This window comes from Stegodyphus dumicola, chromosome 12 (assembly GCF_044657685.1).
Source record: "Stegodyphus dumicola isolate Sdum_Otavi_A_Nest chromosome 12, ASM4465768v1".
Taxonomy (NCBI): Eukaryota; Metazoa; Arthropoda; class Arachnida; order Araneae; family Eresidae; genus Stegodyphus; species Stegodyphus dumicola.
Window position 1 is genome coordinate 38,490,924 of NC_140779.1, and position 17,777 is coordinate 38,508,700.

Sequence of the window (17,777 nt, forward strand, 5' to 3'; positions counted from 1 at the left end):
TTGGATCACATGTCGAACTGTTCTAGATCAAACTAATCTGGATCACATATCTTTATTCTCAGCTTAAAGTTTAACAGAACTGGGATCAAAACTTGCCTTTGTCCACATTGCCGAATAAGAGTGCAATTTATGGAAGTAGCGGAATAGTAAGATTTCAAAGTATCAATGAGTTATGACTTTCGTCTGCCACGCTATCTACTCTTCCAATGATCATAGGATCATGATCTTCTTCTGAGTAGAATCTGGAAAACTTGCGCTTACAGGTCGTTCCTCAGTTTACGAGAGAGAGAATCGACAGAACGACTGAAATGTTGAAAATAATAATAATGGCATGAATGCTGCAGGGAGTCCAAGTAAAGAGCAAAAATATCTTTGTTTAACCCCGAGCATTGTCGAAGGATCTCGCCCTAGCTATAGTCATACCGGCAAATGTTTTCCCAAGTGACTACAATGTGGTATAGCGTATGCAACAAACTCCTATTGTTTGTTGAAACTCCTTCTTCTAAATCCAAACAGTGCATTATGTTAGATTTTCTCTTACTTGTGAACGTCAGTCTTACTTGTGCCCAGGCTTGGGATAACTTACTGTCGTTCATTTAAGGTCACCAAATAAGACAAGGTTGGCACTAAATAAGGCCAACGTTGGGCGACGCCAAAATGTCTGCTCCTATATTTTAAGATGTGCCCAGGACGTGGATCGTTAAGGAGAGAGCGATGTAAATTTATCTAAGCTATTTGTATTTATTTATTGATATTTTGTAGCCTGCTGCATAATAATTGTTATATTCTACATATTATCTTACATAAAGAATATAACAACTATTATTGCAGCAATTATTATGCAGTAATTATAAAAATTATTCTACATATCAGATAATATGCGTAATAATATAACAATTGTAATTTGTATATTATTATGCATATTATATGTAGAATTAACAATTATTATTGTTATATGTAGAATATATAACAATTATTATGCTTGATATTAAACTTGTGTTCAAATATCAAGTTACTATAGTAACTTGATATATCAATCATCAAGTTACTATATAACTTATGTTCATATATCAAGTTACTATAGTAACTTGATATATGAACATAAGTTTTAAGCTGTGATCCCTTTTTGCACTTTATGTACTTATTTGCCTTATTACTTTTTTAAAAATATTTATACATTAGTAAATAACAATTGTGTAAACAGCTTAAGGAAAACGGATGTTATAGATTAATTGAAGTTCGCAGGCCTTGGAGATATTTTGGAAGTTCTCAGAAAACGCGCTTTTGAGACAATAGATCAGATTTTTCTAAAAAGATTTGGCAGTCCTTTTTTGGCTATGGTATAAATATCAGGTTGCAAAGAGCAATAAGCCTTGCTGGAGGTTCAGTTTGTGTTGTTTGTATCTTATTTACAAATTGAAGTGCTATTGAAATCGCTACTCAAATAGTTCTAGCCTCTGCTTTGTGGAGTACTTTTTAATTCATCATATTCATCTTATATTAAAAAAAGCTATATAGCCGGTTTTTAATTCATACCTTTTTACCTCCTTTTCTTTATCTAAGAAAGTATTCTTGCCTATAGCAGCAATAAGTGTTCAAGCTTTCTTCTTAATTTTGCCCGTTTAAAATAAATCTTAACAAATCATTAACCTGTAACAGTATTAACTTCTTTATGCAGAGTAAATGTGTTAATACCCATAAAAAGAGCAAATAGAGACAATTACAAATATTTGAAGGAGTAAAAAATTTATTTCCTCTCTTCACATAAATAAGAAAACATGAAGTTATTGTAATTTTAAAACATGAAGTTACTGTAATTTTAAAAGTACCTTCTTTGTTTAGCTAAAAGTACATTTGAAGAATAAGACAAAAGGTACTGTGCTAAAAATTTTGCTTGTTATAATGAAATATTTACATTCAAAGAGAAAACGTCAATTGACAACCAGAATAAAAATATTCATATAAATAGATTTTAAGAAAAGATAATGCAACAATTTCATATAAATAGTGTTGAAATTTCCTTTCACGCTTTTCAAATGAAGATATAATATCAATTTCAAAGTATAATAAAAATCCATTTAAAACAAGAACTATTGTAAATCTGTAAAATATTAGGAATACACTTAATAATGACTTAAAAAAATGGTTAAATAACTCGAAAATTATATTACAATTTCTATCGATTATAGCTGCATTACCTCCAATAAAGGCCTTTTTATAAATAGTAAGTTTAAGGAGCGTTTCGACAAAGTTAAAAAAAGAAATTATGAAAACTTACAATGTATGAATGTTCCTTCATTTCAATATATACAATAAAAACACAGACATACCCAGATCGTTAAGACAAACAGTATTTTATACTTATATACAAAGTCTCAAACATATATATACACACAGATCACAACACCATAAATGGTAAGAAACTGGACCTATTTAATTCTTTGGGTTAATGTTTATTTCAGATGTGCAAAAAGGTAAAGTAGAGAGGTAGTTTCATATTGTATTGAGAAGGCGTCTGTTCTTTATCATTTGAATAAATAATTAACACTGAGATATTAATATAATGTTGAAAATTACTGTAAATGAAGTATTTAATCAAGATTCAAATAGCTTTGTTTGAGTGCATAAGATGACATGATCATTTAAATAATTTTTAATAGTTCTGTTACTCGAAATTGTTACAAAATTTTGATGCAATAGATAGCCATTACGAAACTATTTATTTATTTAAAGATAATGTGGTAAAATGTACACAAATCATCGAAGATATTGGTAAAAACTGTATTATTTGTTTCGTAAGGTGTATTTCAATTTTATAACAGTTATTTTTAATTTTGAAACCCTTTCCTTTCAATTCTTGTTTCTCACTTACAACTCCCAGAATGAGTTTTTTTAAGATTCGCGTTGAATGCAAATGAGTTAGAAGATGTATTTAAAGGAAGTTCAACATACTTCAAGACAGGACCGGATTTAGATTTGACGAAATCTTAAGCTATTTGAGATATGGGACCCTTTATGAAGTATATGAGTCAATTTTTTATATGGGATATTCTATGATTTTTTAGGGAGGAAGGCAAGAAATTGGGGGCCCTAAGCTATCTATTTGTTCAGCTTATACGTAAATCCGGCATTGCTTCGAGAGAGAATGCTTAGGAGGCCTTAGTGGGGCGTGTTTGCCTTCTGACTACTTCGTTCTTGAATCTATTACGCTCGGCCGTATTGTACGTGAATGTTGAGAATCCCCGGGTACTTTAATTTAAAGGCCAACTACGTTAGATATTTGTGTCTAGCTTCGGCTAAGTCTATTTACATTAGATTATTTTAGACTATTTTCATTAGACATCTATTTGCATTAGATTAGTTTCTTATTTTCTTATGCTGATTTAAAAGCCCAAGTGGAGGCTTTCCTGTAAGCCCGAGAAGGGGGTCATCTGTTATTATTTCTTTCAGCGAATAAAAGGGAATTTTAACCCTTCTCACGTCTCTGATGTAACTATTGAAACTCAGCAGTAATTCGCTACGTAGTTCACTAGGTTCCTCGACGTTATATCTAGACAAAGTATCTAGGAACATTATAGCTTAAAACTCAACTTAAGAGTATTGAAAACTTGCACACGATGTGCTTTGCTTATTACCGATAAAAGATAACGGAATTTTTATATTATTATCTTACTCTTTTCTATAAAAGATAACTTTCGCGTGAAATTTGTATTGTCTAAATTATTGTTATTGTCATGTTTGTATTGTCTAAATTATTGTTATTGCTACATTGTTTACTTAATAAACATTTTTGCCATCTTCAAAACCTTTCAACTAAATTTGTCACGAGGTATATGTGTAATATTAAGTCTACGTATATAAATTTAAACATATTATATTGCCGGAGGTAAATGCTATTAAAGAGCAATGAATTTTATCTAATGTAAAGAATACAGTTTCACTTTTTAAACTAGGTGGTGAAATTTATGAACATGCTGTGATATGTTTCTCTGTCTGAGATTAAGGGATAAGTGACAAATATTTCCAGTCTATAACGGATTATGATGAATGCAGCGTTATGTTTTCTTTTCATATAATTCATATAATAAGTCTACAGTACCCTTTTAAGGCAACAACGTCTCAAAATGACCAGCATGTGTGAAAACATAAAACAAACATCAGTACTGACAATCATTTTAATATTATTATCGGAGTTAAACACGCCCTAACCCGACCCAAAGCATAAAGAACATACTAAGGCGACCGCCAAAATGTCTAATTTCGTTAAACTAAAATGTTTAAAGGGATTACGTTTCAAATTCTTACGATAGCAGCAAGTCATTTCTATAATTTCTGTTCGTGAATGAACGTTCAGTTTGAAGGGCGCCTGGACGTAGAATATCCTTATCCTTGTCGAAAGCTGCATCACTTTTCGAATACTGCGAGCATTGTTCTTGGATAGCAATTACAAGCTTATGATGATAGACATTTCAAAGTATGACGAAGTCCATTGTAGATGTTGAAGTTGAAGAAAGTCTGGCATTGGGAGGCTTCAAGAGCTTCGGTTCAGCTTTCAGAATTTTGGACTACGAATTTTATCCTTTTCCAGAGTGATGTAATTTATGATGCTGTTGAAAAGAATGAATGTAGATGGTCCTGCTCGGCAGTAGAATGCGTGTAATGTGGAAACGAAAAAAGGAGAGCCGCGTATTGGTTCATTGGGCAGTATAATTCTATGAAGGTTGGTCCACCTAATAATAGGACAAATGTAAATATATATATATATAAAGGATATAATAAATGCCTGATGCTTTGTATTCCTGTCAAGCCGCCAGGGTTTTAATGGTGTTTATGCTGGGTATATTAGGTGGCTTTGATACAGCTCTTAAAAATAACTAGCGGGCAAGCCCGCCCGCTTATCATTGTTCGTTTTTAAAAGAATTCCCATGTTAAAATTCGCCGGTATTCGAAAGTTGGATCAAAATACCAGTGTTCAGCGATTTTACCTTTGCTGCACCCGCTTTATTAACGTATGCATTTTGATACAGCTCTCAAAAATAATTCATCATGTTTCTAAACTACATATTAATTTCGTCATTTCTTAGTTGTGCAGATGATAACGTATAACAAATTAATGTTCGAGTTGCGTCAAAACGATTCATCTAAGTTTTGACAATATTGTGATCGGCTGTGTTTATTTCAAAACTGATAGCTCAGTATACGCGTGTGTGTGATGTTTCATTTTAAATTTCATAAATATTTATCAAAGATGTCTGCAAAATAAAATATAAAAGAATTAAATTTAAATGCGAGTAAAAGCTATTAAAGATGTTGTTGGTGGTCAATCGCAGACGAAGCTGGCCAAAAAAATACTAGAATATTGGCAAATGTTTGTGAAATTACTAAACAAAATTTATAACGCAAGATCTCTTATAGTTTTTTTTATTTATTTGTTATATACTCTAAATTATCTAAATGGTTAAAACAATTAAGTAGTAATTTAGAAAATTATAAAATGATTGAGTTCTTTTATCATGTTCTGTTTCAGAGAAAGAAGTGATTATTTGAAAGTGAAAATTAATCCCGCAGATTTTTAATTAGAGAGATATTTTAATAAGAAATGAGTAATTTAGAAATTACTAAGTAAAACTTAAATTGTTTTGTAATATTATCGCGTTTTACACGTAGGATCTAACAAATTTTAAAATTTTATTAAGTGCTTAAAGACGTCAGGAATTTTTTAAAGCATTTTTTTCTATTATTCGCAATCAATCGATAATTTTGCTAATATAATGTTATTAATAAATCAATATACTTTACTTTTACTTTTTTTAAATTTAACATATAGCTTTCAGTTTATCAGGGTAAACCCAGTATGTAAATCAATAGTCATCGTTACCGATAGTCATTCCAACTAAGACTATCACAGAAGAGCAAAATTGTCTGAAACAGTGGATTATAGTGTTAGAGAGGATTCATTCCATTCATTCATTATTAATGTCATATTTCATAATATTATGAGATTTTGTTATTACTATGGTATTCAAAATCTATGGACTCATGCTGTAATGATTAAATTTTAAATGATAAAAAAATATGTATGAATATTAGGGTGTATTTCTATTATTAATCTGTTAAGCTTTCTCTAAATTAAAATGTGTGATTAAGACTATTATATTCAGATCAGCCAATGTATTATATATGATAAATATTCAGCCAGCATCTTTGTAATACTTTGTGATTGTACGTGAGGTGTTAATTCTTCATAAGAAACAAGTTTATTCACTGCTAACATTAAAATACTGAACACACTAAACACACAGTACATCTCTTGCGCATTCGAGGATAGGAGGTAGAGATTTGGAATCTCGAAACGTATTTCTGTTTGACAGAGTGACACAATGGCAGAGTTTATTACTGATATCTGCTCTAGAAATAACAATATTTTGGATTATATTAAGGAAGATCATAACTCATCAGCAAAATTACTTCAGCAAATGCTAATACGAAATACAGTCAAAGTGTGAACAATTCAAAACATTAAAGTCAAGTCTGAATATAGTCGAGTCTCATTATAAATAAGAATGCTATGCATGTACCTTTTTCGTGGATTTTACAGACATTGTTTATGTGCATATAATTTTTATTAATTCAGGTTTTAAATACTAGTCAGTAAAACAGTATACATGGTATAAAAGTAGAAAAATAAAATTTTTGGGATAAAATTATTTTTTTAATTTGATAGACAAACGCTTTATTTCTCAAAGAATAAAATATTTGTGTGTGTTTATTTTTTTAGCAAAGTGTTTATTTTTCAACAAATAATTGTAACTAAATTAGGTTAGAAAATTAATTGGCAATAAAGTGTTAAATTAGAAATTCAAATTTCCTTGTAAAGGATATTGATGAAGGCATTAGAATTTTTCGCCGTGAATGTTTCTGTAGTATGCCTTTTCTGAAATATAATGTTTAAGACCAACAATTTAGATATTAATGAACAAAATGCTTGTGGTTATAAATACTAAATATACCTATTTACATACTTATTATAACGTAATTATACTATACATATAAGATAAAAAATCTCATTTAAACATTTAAAACTAAATATATTTGGACCTTCAGGTTCCGCGAATAATTTTAAAAATTAATTTTACAGTATTCAAAAATGCTTAGCCATAGAAATATGTTTATTAGGCAATATTTTACTTATTGTTATTTTCTATTCACACAACGCATTGTACATAAATGTCCAGAAAGAAGAGATTCATCATATATTTTTGTATAACTTAAACATTTATTAATCATAAACAATAATTAATCATAAATATTTTTTTTGAGAAATATAAATGCAAGAAGTTAATTAAATAAAATCAATGCCAATCTTTAAAAGAAAATTCAGTAAAATTAAATCAGCAATCAGAAAAATCATTAAATTTATTTTAATGTTAATTAATAAGATTATTGATTAACTTGAAATTAACATGAAAAACACTTGAAATTTTATTATTTACAACAGAATTAGTGACTAAATGCTTTTAACAGAAAAAGCAAAATAGGTATGAGAAAATAAGAGAAAACTATCCAATGTATTCGTACATTTGTGATGAAAGGGAAATATCCGAAGTACATATAACAAGACTCGACTGTATACAGCAAGACAAAAAGTACTTTAGAACACCAATTCAAAAAAATATATATATATATAAATATAGCAAATGACTGAGTAAGTACAAATTTGATAGTAACATTATTTTTCACTGCATGTATCATCACATTACTTGCTGCATCGCGGAAATGATAGGAACTTCGTTCCTTTTACCTTTCCATTTCCGCGAAATCTTACAATTTCATTCAGCTTATAATCTTTAAATACTAAATTTTAATCATACTTCTTCATAAGAGAAAATTTAAAACTACTATAGAATAAGGAGAGCTAGCAGTGTTCAGCGACTTTACCGCTCGGCCGCCGGCGAGCGCCATTTCTTTTGAAGAAAATGAATAGCTGAATGATATCTACTTGATAGACATTCTTCAAATGATAGTTTACAAGAGAATGTTTTCGCTATGATGCCAGAAATATAACAGAGTAATGTGATGATATTTATAATTTACCTATCTGGAACTAACATATTATGTTTGCTAACATTTCCAGGTGCAAGTATCTACCACTGGAAATTTTAAATTCTTTGTGAACATTAACCGACTCGCGACTTCAAGAGTTCATATCTAACTATTGGTCACTAAAGTACACATTTGTCTTTTTACTAGGGACACATACATTATAACAACACATAATTTAATACATTTTTCAGTTTGCAAATGAAACAGTGCACATGAAAGTCTGTATAAACTGTCTTAGTTTCAAATAAAAATCTTATGTATATCTCTTGAAAGAAATCAGGTCCTGTAAGACAACCCTGAGTAATATTCGACCAATGCTAAAAATACATGACCGGGATCAAAGTATAATAATATTCACACAATAAGAATGAGTTAGTGTGCTGATGACAATATTTGAACTGGCAAATGTATTTACAAAAACAAGTCAGTTGATTGCCTTAAACATTCTTCATCACCATTGAAATCTTTCGCACAAAAAAGGCAAACTTTTCCGACGATGCCTCATTTTTCACTTGTTGGTCTGTTGTGTGAGGAGTTGAAGCAATGTATCGTGGTCCATGTCGTTGAGAGTAACTAAGTCTATACCAAGGGCATTCGCCACGCTGCTCATATCTAATCCGAAAGACTTCAGCAGTTCGATGAAATCCAGTTCCTCTCCAGTGAAGGGGTCATGCAGTCTCGGGCAAGCTCTGTTGCACTGAGGCCAAGTGCACTCATCCACCAGCCAGTGATAGCACAGGTCCTCATGTAGGGTCCACCGATGCCGCACCCGCATGTCTTCAGGAAAGAGAGTACGTTTGTCACGGCTCCTTGCTGAACAAAGATGGGATAGAGGCCGTTTGCACATACAGAGGGGATTTGCTTAGCAGAATTTTAAGGAAAAGGGGCAGCTGAGCCAAGAAAACATGGAGATAATGACTTGCATATTTCTATCGATTAAAAAAGAGCAAAACAAATAATAATAATAATAATAATCAATTAACTGGGGAAGCTTCTGCATATTATTTCATTGATTTAGATGGCAAAACGCACGACGAGGATTTGAAAGCTTAATATCTAGTCAGATTCTAGTTGTAAAATTGGCCAATCACTAAGATTCCCAGTTAATGGCTCTCTGTAAGGAGAGTCTGTTTGAGAGGTTGCATGTGCCCACAATATTGGTTTCATAAAAAATTATAAATATTATTTCAAACATAATATTTCTCCATGATTTGTTTCTTAGCCTTAAAATTATATATAACTTTCCGATGAAGTGTGTAGGCAACTGAGAGAATTAATGACAAACGTCAGAATATGAAGCAAGAGAAGTTGTTTAAGAAGAGGAATAGACATCAACCGTATAGTAGCTTGTACGAATACAACAAATATTGAGTTATTGGTGTTGAAGAGCAGATGAAGAAGAATATAAGACATTTCCCCAGAAATTCAGTTTTCTTGGAACCATAGATAATATTATTGCATATGAGCTTTGAAATGAAATAAATTAGTACATTGTAGGTGATCAAATTGTGATGGATGAACATAAAAAAATTCCTCTATGAAATTTTTCTGAAGGCTCCTCCGGCTCAAGAAAGAAGGTATCGCGTATTTGAAAATTAGACGCGATATATTTTATCCCCTCAAAGGAACGTTAATGAAAACGTTTTGTCCTATTTGCATTAAGAGAAAGACAGTTCTTATTTTTCTGAAAATTCGTAGCTGAGTTTCTTTGATACAATAGTTCTCCTCGAGCTTACGTAGTCACAATTAATATGATCTGGAGCAATTGTTAACACTACTTATGATTTCGTTATTAAAAAATGCATTTCACTGGAAGAGGGATATTATTTTTTCTCCAAATAAAACAAGCCTACGCACCACTTGTGAAATCCAAGAATTTTTTCAAACTTTTCGGGACACCACACTTAAAAGCCAAATTTTCGCCTCTATAATATCTTTAACTTATTTGGGCTATTGCACAAGCATAGATGATGACACCCTTAAAGAATGAGACCATCTTCTTGATTTATTAGGCAAATTGGTATGTGTGAGTATCGTTAAATCAAGCGTTATGTTATGCGTCTGTTATGTTAGCGGAAGGATCAGGTAAATAGACAAGAGTCTTATGTTAGAAAGCTAGTTGAGGATATGCACCTATTAAACAATACTATTATTTTATTTTTCTAGTTATTTATATAAAGAATTTGCTAAATGCAAGAAACCTCGGTTTTCGACCAGGTCTTCTATTAAAATATATCGAAAATACAATTTATTCTGAAGTACCTAAATTTAATACGCTACTTTGTGATTCTAACTGCGACGAGTTTCAGATCTCAGTCATTATCTCCATTTTAACTTGAGCAGTAGGCAACAAATAAAGGGGGGACATTTATTCACACAAACTGTACAAAGCAAGGAAGCAAGTATTTATACCGCAGAGTGATTATATTCCTCTATGCAATGTGCAATGTCATGCAAGCTTCAGAAAACAATTCACACTTCAGGCTCACTTTTAAAACTTTACATTGGTAAATTTTAAAGAGTGTGAAACTTGTCTATCTAAAGTTTAAAAGATGTGTCTGAAGTACGGAATGTATCATAAGAAATCTTATGTTCTACTTACAGTGTCATGTGTTATCTCATATACATATAAATCCTATTTTTTCAAGAGCATCCTACATCAAACGAATTCATGTTTCCACCTCAGAATTTCGTTTAGTATGTGAACAGCCTAAATTTGGAATTCGGAATTTGTTTTATTATCTGCTTCATATTTTGCAAAACTTTAACAATTTTTGATTAACAAACTCAACGATTTCAAAGTGAGCAATGGCAACACTGTACATTTTTGTTTTTTTTAACCTCCAGTACGTTAGACTCTGTATCGAAAATTCTAAAGATATGCTCATTTTAAAATCATTTTGCGATATTGCTGTTCAACTGAATTTTATGGTTTAAGTGCGAAGAACATGATATTTAACGCATGAAGGTAACACACAAAACGTTTAAAAAAAAAAAAAAGCTCCTTTGGGCGTAATATAAAATTTGAAAGCTTTCAGATTTTTTTTTTCTTTTCCCCCCTTTTTTGGGTTGTTGCTTTTATTAATCTTTAAAGTTAAGTTGCTAAGTTCTTACGGCAACTTTCTGATGACCGCAGCAGTTCTTTACAACAGTAGTGACAAACTGGCAGTTTTATGCGCACCTCTCGAATATAATTCAATTACGTATTTTTTGAAATTATGGTGTTGTAAATATTTCAAAATTTTAGTTACTTGATGTCCGAGTTTACATTATTTTCACTAAAATGAAAAAGAACGTGAATAAAATACCAAAAAATTTATAAACAGAAATATTTAATTTACAGTGAGATATAAATAAACTTTTAGTTATGCGCCGAAGAAAAATTTAATAAGAGACTAGGTTGTCATTATTTATCCTCAAGTTTTGTCAAGCTTGGAAATTTTTGAAAATTTTCATAATCGGTTTACCTTTTGTTTCAATTACTAAAGTAAGCTATTTAATGATGAAAGAAACAGGTTAGAAAAATTTTAAATCAATGCCAATCTGAAAATTTAATATTTAGCTACCAAATATGTAGTAACAATATGTAACAACGAAAACGTCTTGCATTTACCAAAATTCACATATCAAATAGAAAACGAATATAAATTTGAATTTCTTCCTTTGCGATATAATTGTTACTACATGTATTCATTTTGATAAATATTTAGTAATATAAATTTAATATTTATTTAAAATATTCTTTATTTTAGTAATATAAAACATTTATTTTGTTTAAAACAACATTCGGCCTGTTTTTAAATCGTGCCTTCGGCATAAAAATTGAGCTTGAGACTACTGCTTTACAGAATCTGACAATGGCATCAAGAAAAATCAGGTCCAATCCTGTTTTCACCTTTTGTTTTAACTTAGGTTATGGAAGAGAACAGATTCTCGACTACGGCGTTACTAAGAGAGATTACTAAGCGAAAGACAAAATGGCGGAAAATACTTTTCACTGCCGATTTGTGTACTTTGCCAATTTGTGTACTGCGATTTTCTTAAAGATATAATTCAGAGATGAGAAACAAAGTGGCTTCTAAATTCTGATTCTGTTTTACAACTGCTGTTTCAAAAACAAATATTTAGGCGAATGTGATTTTTATGCAAATAATTTCAGAATGCCAAAAATCTAAATGAACTAACTCTTGGTGCCATCTAAATTATAATAAAGCCATTTTTATGAAGTTTATATTTTAAAAAGCAAATTTTTAGTCTTTTGCCGAAAACAAATCTATAAATTTAATATCAAAATGAAGAAATAAAAATCTTATATTATAGATGATTATCATAATTTACATTGTGATTTTCTGATAGTTTTCACGTCTTTATGAGAATTAAGAAACTGTGTTCATTAAATATTTTGTATATTCGACAGAAGTAAATTGTTCATTGCAGTCATAAATGTATTAAAATGTATATAATACATTATTCGTTGAATCCAGTTTTCGGAAACATGCATGAAACTGAAATATTTAATGAAAATCACCCTGCGCGATCAGCCAACAGTACGTTTTTTCGCAATTAAAAGCCAATGCAGTGATAACACTTTTTTTTTTTTTGACACAAATAGCAAATAAGACAAAAGAAAAAGGTGTAAACATGGATATAAAAACAGCGCATAATTATATAAAGAAACACAGATTTCGACAGCTGCATAATAAAGCGGTTCTTTTTTTCACTCTCATGCTACTATAATAAGAAAATTATACTAAAAGAATTTAGGAGAATTATGCATTGTTTTAAACAGTTTCTTCGGGTTGTTTTTTGTGATCATTATTTGATTTCGTCTTTTAAATTTACGACTTAAGGAGAATAAATAGAATTTTCTCATCTCATATTGATGAAAATCGTCTCCAAATTATCATAGATTATTTTCATGATTTAATCTGGTTGAGCTAAAATTATCTCGTAAGTACTGCCTGATATCACTATCGTAGTAATTTCTATAGGTAGTGTTTATGAATATAAAAAAGATATAGAATGATGTGTCATTAACTTGGTACATGCTTTGCGATTCATTGTTAAGAAATGTAGAAGCATGTGCATTCATTTTATTTCATTTTCATACGTTTAATAGAAATTATACATACAATGTAACTTATTTTCATTATGCTTAACTGCTTGTTAAAATGTATAGGTATTTAATATAAATTATTACCAAAGATAATAAAAGTTTTAAAATGTACTAAAGTAAGCAAAATTAAAGGAGTTTCTATGTTCAAATTAGTAATAGTTAATTCTCCACCATTAATTTAAAATTTCTTAAAACTGAAGAATCGAAGAATTTTGTAAACGAATTTCATACTGCTGAAAGGGAATTGATGGGTACAGGACGAACGAGAACTAATCATACTCTGTATTCTAATTTCCTCGACTTTTTTTTCTCTTCGAAGGAAGTAAATATTTCCGATTCCGCTCGGATATATGATCACGTCCTACATAAATTCTCAAAATTTCTTTCATTGATTTCATTAAGATATCTGCTCAGTTTGTAGGCTATTTATAAAGAAATCAGAAGTTATAATATTCATTTAAATTCTCACTAAGTTTTCTCATTAATTACTGCTCCTAATCTTTATATAAAGTAGTTCTTTAAGCTATTTGGATGTTCAAAATTATTTCAAAAGCTTATGAGTGAACTTTGCATTAAGAAAATTCTTTCTGTTATAGTATATTTAGAATTGAAGTGAAGTAGCACAAGGTATCAATATCATGTGCAGATATTATAAATTGTGCACACTTATCCTCAGTACAAGAACAATAAACACAGAAATGGTAAAACTTGCCGGATTAAGCTAAATTGATGAGTCAGATAATTGAAGCCAGGAGGATAGGTGCTAGTTTTTCAAAAAATGAGAACTTATTAATTGCTTCTTAACCTATATGTATCAGGATCAGATATAAGCTCTTGATTCAATTAACTGTGGGCATTATATTACTCTCCAAAAAAGAATACATATCAGTCTGATATACGGAGATAGCAAAAGTGAGCTTCGAAAATAGCCATTGTTATCTCAGCAATGCACTGCATTAGTCATGCATCTGAGGGTTAACCAGTTGCAAAGGTGATGTGCGTCCAGGGAACAATGATGCACAGATAGGTAAACCATAAGATTATTAACTAAATATTCCTAATGCAAAGCACATTTCGGGGCATCTAAGACACATTTAGGAGGCTATAAAGTTTTAATAAGATTAAATCTACTTAACTCTTAAAATAATAATTTTCATAAAGTTTCAAAGACTACCTCCTGTAGTTAAATCATTTAATTAATAATTTAATAAGAATTAGACTAAAGGTTCAGAAATAGACCCATACTCTGCGACAGTGTAACTTAAGCAACAAATGCATCTACAATCTCATGCTCACTACCGTAAATAAATTTTGCTTACATAAATATGAAGAATACTTACATTCTTTTCGACTGTTTTTCTTTCTTTTTTTATTTTTGTTCTGACGTCTTCTCTTCCTCTCTTTCCTCCTCAGTTTCCTTCTCTCTTCCTTATCTTGAACCAATTCACTAGAATCCATATCGTCTCGATTCTCTGTGCAATTATAATCCGATTTCTTTCTTCCAATCCTCAGACTAGCAGTAGGCATATCGCCTGCCATACTACTCGGGCTGTGAATAACATTTTAAACAATTTTTATTAGAAATATAATAAGAATAATACTTCTCATAAAAGAGGATAGTTTTTCAGTAGTTTAATATTATCATTTAATGGTAATTTCAAATCTTAAAAAGTTACACTACCCGTAGGGGGGTACACTACCCGTTTTGAGTCTATAGTCGTCGTCATCATAGTCGTTGTTATTATAGTCGTCACTATCGTCATCCTAGTCCATAATCATTAATAGGTTATTGTCTATAGAAGTTGTCAATAGCAGTTTTCATATCAGAAGAGTCAATAAAAGCAGAATCGGTGAAAACAATTGTAGACTTCTCAAGAAGACTTCTCTCTGCGGGAATTCTCTTATGAAGGTCGGAATCCAGCCTAATGCCACCATTCAGAGAAAAAACCCGCCCTATTCGCCGCAAGTCTGTAGTGCATCGCATTGCATCTTCAGCAGACATTCGAGTGTTTGTTGGCACTAGAGTGACACAACGAACTCTAACAAATCGATTACTCGAGAAACAGTTCCGAGTCAGATGCCTTATAGCGGCCATACCCCTAACTTCAAATCAAAACCAGTTGTGACTTCAGTGGCGTCAAGCTAGAGCTCATTGGAGGACGGAGTGGAGATATGTAGCGTTCTCAGGTGACAGCCGCTTCTGTTTTGGTGCCAGTGATGGCCGTATGTTGGCTAGAAGGCGGCTAGAGGACCGCTTGGAACCAAGCTGTCTCCGACATAGAAGCGCTGAACTTACACCAGGAATTAGGTCTGAAAGACAATTTTCTCTGACACCAGGAGCATTCTCGTCGTTAGCATCGACACCAGGAGCATCTTACATACCTTAACAGCCATTTTGTACGTCAGACTGCTGACTGTACCTTTTGCACTGCCATTTGATTGACTATTTGCAACAGGCATGGAATTCCATCCCACATAATGATATACACGGCACCTGTAAGACATAATGCATGGGCGTTTGCTTGCTTGCATTCAACATTAAGGCGACTACGGCGGTTATTAATGAAACACTATTTTACAGTTGAAATGGCTCTTCTCGCCCGCTCTCTAGCTTGTCACTTTGAAAAATTAGTCAAATTAATATGTTACCTAGACAAAAGCTTTCCCTACATCTCCTTTCTCTAAATTGATTTGGTTTGGTGTTGGGATTTCCTTTTCCATCAGTTGTATGTTACACAGGTGAAATATTCAGCACGAAATCTTTTCCGCATTGACTGAAATCGGCAGATTTTATGATTATATCCCACGTACACACACACACACACAAAAAAAAAAAAAAAAAAAAAAGAAAAAGGGGGGGGGGAGAGAAAACAATTGTCTTACTCAAGATTCAAGAATATGGCCACTGATATCACAGTCGCTTCCGCTAAACACTATGTCTTCTGAATGACACAAAAACGCATTTCGTAATTAATAAGAATCTATTCATTTTTTAACCCTTTAAGCGCCATGACCGGCTTTATCTGATCTTGAGATACAGGTGTTCATGACATACAGGTATATCGATTATCCGATCATAAAAATATAGGTCTTCATGACATACAAAACCTCGGGCCGTTCAGAGGGTTTTAATAAAGCTATTATTTTTTTAAAGCCCTGAAGCTTGGTGTTTATGATAATTAACTCCGGAAGTGTCATGGTCTGGGCCTTGGTTGCTGTCTGAAGCCTGAATAAAGAATCTTCTCTGGGATGGCCAAGAATCTACTAACTGATTTACTCGAAGATTTAACCATATACAAATTTAACCAGATATTCAAAGCTTTAACACCTTTTAACGTCTGCTTTACCAATAAAACCTTCAGAATTTGACCTTGTCCAATTTGAAATGACCATAGCAGAAAGGATTAAACTTTTAATTGCTTTATAAATCTGGTAAATCTTTCCCACTACCGGTGATCCAGTACCTAAATCCGCAGTGAACTCTTATAAATTTGGTATTGTCAAAGGACATAGTACCTCTTTAGCAGGGTCTTTCCAATGTGGTTAGAGTTAAACACATAAGTGGCATAATAAAATTTAAAGCGGAACTAGGAAATCTAGGAACTCACCTCGTGGCGTCGTGAGGCAAAGAATCAGCTTCCAGCGGGTCGTACAGATGATGGTGAGGATGGTGATGATGATGATTATGCTCATGAGCTTGCAGCTCCCAACATCGAAGGGCTTGGGGAAGAGAAACTTTATTGATTTTTACATGACGCCAATCTCTGAAACAACCACAAATTAAAATTAAAGTACATGAATGCGTTTTCAGTATTACTAATTCCAACGCAAAATGTGAAATTCCGTGACAAATATCTTTCCATCAATTAAAAATTTCAAAACAAAATTTATAAATTAATTATCTAAAATGTGGCTTACTTTTTAGACAAAACCATATGTGATATACAAGAAGGGGCAAATACAGCGCTAGAAGGAAGAAAAATATTAAAATTTAAAATAGTGTAAACAATTTTTTACAAACACAAATCTTGATCCTGACGTTAAATAAAATAATATTAAAAAAGGTATTCTTAAAAGAACAAAGAGTCAAATATTAAAGAGTAAACACAGAATGATTGCATTTGAGATTACTGACTTGAAGAAGGTATTATTTTGAAGCTTAAAACCCGGATGCAAAAAGTGAAAGGAGATTATATAAAGGCTGTTCGCACATTTTTTAGACTATTTTGCTTTCCTATAAAAAACATCGTCTACTCGGAAATTCTTTATATTTTTGACAGTATAAATTATCGTCTGCTACTTGACAATTTTGTTTTCATGAAATATGAAGCTTTTAAAAGAAGCAATGCATGGAAGGCTATGTTTTTGCTTTTCCCGAAGAAAATTATTCGTATCTAGTTATCAAAAAACGCTATGAAAGCTATGGTTTTTCAATATCTAAAGACACGATAGGTAATATTGTCAAAAAGAAAGGGAAAAGAAACGTCAAAGTTTGGCTTCAAGTGGGAAAATTGTTCAAAACACTATCAAAGGGAATATTTCAAATGGTAAGAACTTT

At 31.6% G+C, this 17,777-nt stretch overlaps 1 protein-coding gene across 2 annotated transcripts in view; it reads right to left on the reverse strand.

Annotated features, from left to right (window-relative positions):
* Window positions 1-1,729: 1,729 nt before the first annotated feature.
* Notum (palmitoleoyl-protein carboxylesterase notum) overlaps window positions 1,730-17,777 on the reverse strand; it is a 198,204-nt gene continuing 182,156 nt past the window's right edge. The window contains exons 11-14 of one of the 2 annotated variants that reach the window (XM_035352264.2): window positions 17,138-17,185; window positions 16,828-16,983; window positions 14,560-14,768; window positions 1,730-8,880 (exon numbers count right to left, since the gene is read on the reverse strand). In XM_035352264.2, the coding sequence (XP_035208155.1) occupies window positions 8,612-8,880; window positions 14,560-14,768; window positions 16,828-16,983; window positions 17,138-17,185 (682 nt within the window). In that variant the 3' untranslated portion in view covers window positions 1,730-8,611. Of the gene's footprint in view, window positions 8,917-14,559; window positions 14,769-16,827; window positions 16,984-17,137; window positions 17,186-17,777 lie in introns of both variants that reach the window. The other variant, XM_035352263.2, reaches the window with a different exon arrangement.